At 36.1% G+C, this 7,121-nt stretch overlaps 1 protein-coding gene across 1 annotated transcript; it reads left to right on the top strand.

The window, feature by feature from the left end:
- Positions 1 to 943: 943 nt before the first annotated feature.
- Positions 944 to 4,711, top strand: LOC137708382 (probable xyloglucan glycosyltransferase 5). Its single transcript, XM_068447440.1, has 5 exons — positions 944 to 2,181; positions 2,405 to 2,713; positions 2,808 to 3,098; positions 3,265 to 3,378; positions 3,470 to 4,711. Exons 1-5 carry the CDS (start codon positions 1,558 to 1,560, stop codon positions 4,118 to 4,120), a joined length of 1,989 nt encoding a protein of 662 aa, XP_068303541.1. The 5' UTR covers positions 944 to 1,557; the 3' UTR covers positions 4,121 to 4,711.
- Positions 4,712 to 7,121: the final 2,410 nt, after the last annotated feature.

The raw sequence follows: 7,121 nt of genomic DNA, 5'->3' as shown, positions 1-7,121 counted from the left end.
TAATTTATACATGAAAAATGATTTTGTATAAAAGGCTTTTTCTTTCATTTTTTTTTAAGACGACCGACATAGTGTGTGCGTGTGCGTCTGAGAAGGCGAGAGAGGGAGAGAGATAAAGAGTGCGTGTGGGTCATCAACAAATTTAGGTTAGTTTAAAGACAAGGAAGGGGGCAGATATAAGACTTGGGATCTGCATTGTCTGTGGCCATTCCTCTCTATCCATTTTCTTGTATTTTTTTAATCATATTATTCTGGTAAGTTATGATTATTTTAATCAAAGGGCTCATCTTCCCCATTTTCTGCAACTCTAATACAAAAGCACAAATTCCAAACACCAATGCCAACAAAGTGCTTTCTTTCTTTAGCAAGAAGATTCAAAGTATTGGGAATTTCTATTAGGAATAATACTAGAGATATTGAATTTATAGATAAAATTTTATATATTAAATAACATAAAAGAAGATGATTAGATTATACATAAATGTTAATAAAAGTGCTTATTTCTTATAGTGACAAATCATTTAATTTACAAATTATCTACTTAACATTATTCTTTTCTATTATAATTTGAAATATTGTATACTAAGAGTGTTTTAATCGTTAAATTATTAATTTAAGATACAATATTAGGATTTAACAATTAAAAAATTTACAATATATAATATTTTAGAACACGAGAGAACTTTCATGAAGTCATACTTTTCATTCTCACACATCTGCCACTACATCTCAGTAAGGGATTAGTGAGTCTTTCTTCTTTTCATAAACCAATATTCTAAAATATGGTAATGCACTATAAAAGAGATTCAAATGCAGTCGAGCTGAATACACTGCTTTAATCAACTGTTAATATGTGGAGAATTTAATTAATCACTTTATTTATCCATATAATTTTCTATAATCATTTGTCTGATTTTTAGAATCTATTTAATTCCAATCCGGTAATGGTAATATGTGGAAGGGCAGCATGGGGTCTCTGTTTTGTTTCTATACTGGGTTAATCAAGCTACTATTAAATATTAATGCCCCCACATGTACTAAACGTTCAAGAAATGCTGAAAAAACATTTCCCTACAAAGGTAAGTACCCATTTCTGGTAGCCCTCAGCTTCTGGAGCTGTATGTTAGTGTTCAAAGAGAAACCACTCCCACACACTCTCTCACTCCTCTCTGCCTTTGTACTCTGCGGCATTTGGTTTGAACTAGTGTTTGTCAAGTTGTTGCAGTGTTGGATCTGATTCCTTTTTACCAGTCCCCAAATGGGTTTGTGAGTTTTCTCACTTTTGGTTTCTGGGTTTGAATATTTAGTGCCAAATTTTCAGTCTTTAGTGTTGGTTCTGCTTTATGTCCTCGGTTCTGAAATGGGTTTTTGAGATTTTCAATGTTGTGATCTGGTTGCTGTAGATTCACTTCGTAGTTGGATTTGAACTCTATTTTTTTACTACTTCAGAACAGTAAAAGCTTGAAGCTTGGGAGCAAAATAATGGCACCAAGCCTAGATTTTCCAAGGTGATGGGGAAAGGAGAGTACAAGTAGGGGAAATCCAGTTGTGGTAACCATGGAGAACCCTAATTACTCAGTGCTGGAGATGAACGGTCCAGATGAAGTTTTCAGGCCGGTTGATAAGGACAGAGGCAAAAATGCTAAGCAATTTTCCTGGGTTTTGCTTCTCAAGGCCCATAAAGCAGTTGGCTTTGTTTCTTGGATTGGAAACATTGTTTGGTCATTGTTTGTTTCAATAAAAAAAAGATTGATTTTTGGGACTGTGGAGACTGAGAAATCTGGGAAAGGGAGGATTTTGTATAGGGTTATTATGGTGTTCTTAGTGATGGCTTTAGCTTTTCTGGCTTTTGAATTGATGGCTCACTTGAAAGGATGGCATTTGCATATCCCACAAAGTTTGGAGATTAGAGGATGGCTTCATTCGGTTTACTTTTCGTGGTTGGAGTTCCGGGCCGGCTACATTGCTCCTGCAATTCAGGGTTTGACTAACTTCTGTGTTGCTCTCTTCTTAATCCAGTCCGCCGACCGGATGTTGCTGTGTTTAGGTTGCTTCTGGATCAAGTTTAAGAAGATTAAGCCAAAATTGAAAGAGGTTCCATTGAAGTCAGATGATTTGGAAGGTCCAGGATGCAATTATCCGAAAGTTCTTGTTCAAATTCCTATGTGCAATGAGAGAGAGGTAACAATCTCAATGCTTTTTCGGGTTAATGTTCTACAAAATTACTAATTTGGTTTGATCCTTTTAGTTCAAATTTAAGTAACTTTATAATTGGAAAGGTTGCTAACTAATACTATATATGTGTATAACTGTGGAAATTTATGTTTTAGGCACTGTTTTAGTAGTTTTCAATATATCATTCATTCTATTGGTGACAATGACTGTAACATAAAAATGTATTTAGGTTTATGAACAATCTATTTCAGCCGTCTGCCAACTTGATTGGCCGAAAGAACGGTTGCTGATTCAAGTTCTAGATGACTCTGATGATGAGAGCATACAGTGGTTGATTAAGGGGGAGGTTGCCAACTGGAACCAAAGGGGTGTCAATATTATCTACCGGCATCGTTTGGTTAGAACCGGTTACAAAGCTGGAAATCTCAAGTCTGCTATGAATTGTGATTATGTGAAGGACTATGAGTTTGTTGCAATCTTTGATGCCGATTTCCAGCCAAACCCCGACTACCTCAAGCTCACAGTTCCCCATTTTAAGGTGGCTATATCTCATTTAGTTCTTTCTCTGCAGTTTCTAGCTATTTCTACTTTAGGTAACTGATTTTGGTTTGTAATTTTAACTTGTGTGGTAGGACAATCCTGAGCTCGGGTTGGTTCAGGCTAGGTGGTGTTTTGTTAACACGGATGAGAACTTGTTGACACGCCTCCAGAACATCAATTTGTGCTTCCACTTTGAGGTTGAGCAGCAGGTTAATGGGGTTTTCCTCAATTTCTTTGGTTTCAATGGTACTGCTGGAGTTTGGAGAATCGAAGCACTTGAAGAATCTGGAGGCTGGCTGGAGCGTACAACAGTAGAAGACATGGATATAGCAGTTCGTGCCCATCTTTGTGGTTGGAAATTCATATTCCTCAATGACGTCAAGGTAACTTAATCAATTCAAACCCCAATCCAACTTTACCTGATCCTTCGTTTAGTTTCCGACAATTTGGAATCTTCGTAAATTAGTGTGTATCTAATGGGAAGCTATTTTCCATGTTGCACATGATAAATTCGAATGATGTCTCAAGTTTAAGAAACTGATTTTTCAGGTTCTTTGTGAGCTTCCGGAGTCTTATGAAGCTTACAAAAAGCAACAACATCGTTGGCATTCTGGTCCGATGCATCTTTTCCGTTTGTGCCTTCCAGCAATCATTCGTTCTAAGGTATTGTTGCAATTTAATTCTTCCTTTTGATCAATTTATTGTCCTGAATCGTACCGTTCTGACAATAACTCTGCTAAATGCCGTATTGCAGATGAAGTTCTGGAAGAAAGCAAATTTGATACTACTATTCTTTCTTCTTAGGAAGTTAATTCTCCCATTTTATTCTTTCACATTGTTCTGCATAATTCTTCCCCTGACAATGTTTGTCCCGGAAGCTGAGCTTTCCATGTGGGTTATCTGCTATGTGCCCGTATTTATGTCATTCATGAACATTCTTCCTTCCCTTAGATCTTTCCCCTTCATTGTCCCTTACCTCCTGTTTGAAAACACCATGTCCGTGACCAAATTCAATGCTATGGTTTCCGGTTTGTTCAAGTTGGGGAGCTCCTACGAATGGGTTGTTACCAAAAAGGCAGGTCGGTCATCAGAGCCCGACCTGCTAGAACTAGAGGAGAGGGAAACAAAGGCCATGATTCACCCACAACTGTACCGAGGAACATCCGATAGCGGTCTCTCTGAGCTCAGCAAATTAAAAGAGCAACAAGAAGCTGCTCCCAAACCTCCTCCTGTGAAGAAATTGAACAAGATATACAAGAAAGAGCTAGCACTGGCATTTTTACTGCTCACTGCTGCAGTCAGGAGCCTCCTATCAGCACAAGGAGTACACTTTTACTTCCTACTATTCCAAGGTGTGTCATTTTTACTGGTGGGTCTTGATCTAATTGGTGAGCAGATGAGCTAAAAATTTGAGGTAAAAAAAATCATGGTAAAAGTTAAAAAATAAAGGGTGAATAAGAGAATGCTTGGTGTCCAAATTTGGAAGAGGCAGATGACAAAATAGCTCCTTCTCATTAAAATTGCCCTTATGGATTATTTTTCTAGATTTTTTTTTCTTGTCCTTGCATTGTTGCAATCATTTGTTTTCTTGATCTTTAATTACATATAAGAATTTAGGACTTATATTACACTACTGGTCCCAAGTCCGGATAAAGGAGGAGGAGGAGGGCGTCAGGTAGTCGAAAGCCGGCACTCCAGTCTCACATCGAATCCTTATGATAATGAACACAAAACCGAGCGTAGTGTCGTTCTAGAATTCATATAATCGACTCCACTTAGTGGGATAAGGCTTTGTTGTTGTTGTTGTTTAAGAATTTAGGACTTATCCAATTCAAGCCTTTGTATTGCTGCTTCTGTGTGGAGTGTTGGTGCCAATATTGTATTCCAACACCAGATAGGTTTGTTAATTATTTGAATTTTCAGATTTTACACATGTAAAACTCTCTGTATAGTGCATTATTATTATTTTTTAAATGTGTACGTTGCATTAGTTGAATTGATACCATATTCTCTCCTCTTCTCTTGTTTTTATTTATTTATTTATTTATGGCAAAGTGATTAATATTCTAAATTGCTCTAATTTAAGTGAAAAAAAAAAAAAATCGAACTCTGTGAGTGGGGAGCACAATATTTTATTTGTCTCGGAAAATAAGAGAGCAAAAAAAAAAAAGTGTCGGCAGGCAATGGGGGTGCCCTAAACTATGACCTGCAGTGGACATTGAACCCCACATAAATCTATACTAATTATCTTGCCTAGTAATAATAAGGGGTTTGTGGTTGTGGGTGTGTGCCAATTGTTGTTCCAATAAAGGAATGCATGATGGTGGTACTAGATGCACCAAAGAAAAAGAAACACTACCTCATTGATTTGAACACTTTTGATGCATGTTGGTGTATATTATGTATGGGAACGTTTGACCGTTAAATAACGTTAAATCTTTGTTATTGTATTTTTAAGTGGTCAAATTTTCAAAACATATAAGATACAAAGAAGCATATTAAAAAATTTCCGCTTTGAATCCAACTTTTGCATTTGATTGCCTTTACTCTGGTACAAATTTGATTGACGTTTTGATTTGATAAAATGACCAAACTACCTCTCTCATCGTAAATAGATCATGGGTTTACAACTGCCCAAGGTTTGTGTTATATGATGGGTGTCTTGGAGATCCTAAAGCAAAAGCATGAAAAGACCCTCAAATAAATGCATATGTATAGTAGGTTGATGGGTTGTCATGCTTATCTTTTGATTCCTTTCTATGCTAAGAGGGAGATTATAAGGAAAGGGAGGGTTCTAATTCTATTGTTCATCAGTTAAAGAAAGAGTTCAGATTTGAATTTGTAACAGTCTTCATTTTTTTTGTCACATTGAAGAGAACCAAATCCTGAACCTTGAACTTTTCTCGTCACTTGGGCTAACTCGAAGACTTAAAACCTTCCTCTATTTATGTTCAAACAAACAACTAAATCTAATCTATAAATTTCGGCGTTCTTTTATAAATTTCGTACAAGACCCTCAAAATCTCAGAGATGATTCTAATATGAATCTACCTTTTCGTTTCATCCTCACAAACTTTAAATTTTACTCTCTCATGGCAAGTAAAAATGTCACTTTTTTCGATAAATTGACAAGACTAATACATCCGATAACATCTATAAATGAGGTATAGTGCCACTAGTACTGCACCATTACTATCCTTGTGCTCTGATTGTTTGAGATCGAAAGCATCAAAAGCAATAAGACGGGAAAATGCTAGCAGTAGTTGCGTACGCGTCCAAACTAATTTTAGCCGTTCATTGTAGCGTGCACTCTCATTACAAGGGGGAAGGTTCCCTCCCAAATTATTGTGTAGAGACAAAGCTAGGGGACCTGCAAAACAACCTACCTAACAATCTGAGGATTTAGATTCAATTGTAAGTTGTAGAATAATGGGTCCGTTTAACTCCTGTCAATAATACATAGCAGAACATTGTAAAGTTTCCACAAAAAGTGACAAATTCACGAGTCGTTGAATAACCATTTGGTTTACTGTTTTCAATATTTTCACTCTTTTAAAACTAAAAACCAAAAACTCAAAGTTGCTTTTTTGAAAATTTAAAATATAACTTTCAATTTCCAAGTTTTGGTTTTCAATTTTCTAGAAAACAGTTAAAAAAAAAAACACTAAAATGATTATCAAACGAATCATAAAACAAATAAAATAAAATACAAATCGAGCGATCAAATACATGGAGCCGATGAAGAAGATTGTCTTGTAACATGCATGAATAAAGGAAGGAGAGAACCAAGTGAGGCCTACTGGCTTGGAAGATTCTGGCCTACTAGCACGCTCCATGTTTCTTGCTCGTTTACTTAATATGCGTTCCATGTAGATCGAGAGAAGTTGACAACCCATTTGGTCTATTTGCATACTTATCTCAAACATCAACACAAATTATTGCAACACATATTTTGTAATTTTTTAAAAATAAAAACGAATATATATGGTTTCTCTTATATGGATGATATTAGAAAATGAGAGATTCAAATTTAGAACCTCAAGGGTAAGGGTGAATAGTCTTAACCAACTGAACTATGACCATTACAAAAATGAATATATATGTGAGGCAAAAAAGTGACACATTTTGTTTGACGTGTTTCTATTTATGGACAGTCAATATATGTAAACATATTGTAATTCTTCTAAGGTAGTGTCACATCCTTTCATCTTGCATCTAATTCTCGCACCCTTTCATAAATTCTCTTTGCCAAAACTCACTTTCAATTTGTGTGTAAATCCCCTTCATCAAAGGCCTCTCTAGTCATGAGTTACTTTCAGCTGGTGTGGTACTTAGGGCAAATAATGAACTTCCGTGCAACCAAGTACGTGAAATGATAAAATAAACTTACATGTAACTGAGCATAG

The sequence above is a fragment of the Pyrus communis genome, chromosome 11 (assembly GCF_963583255.1).
Source record: "Pyrus communis chromosome 11, drPyrComm1.1, whole genome shotgun sequence".
In the NCBI taxonomy this organism is placed as follows: Eukaryota; Viridiplantae; Streptophyta; class Magnoliopsida; order Rosales; family Rosaceae; genus Pyrus; species Pyrus communis.
Note: the sequence above shows the minus strand (reverse complement) of the source record. Positions and strands in the feature narration are given on the sequence as shown.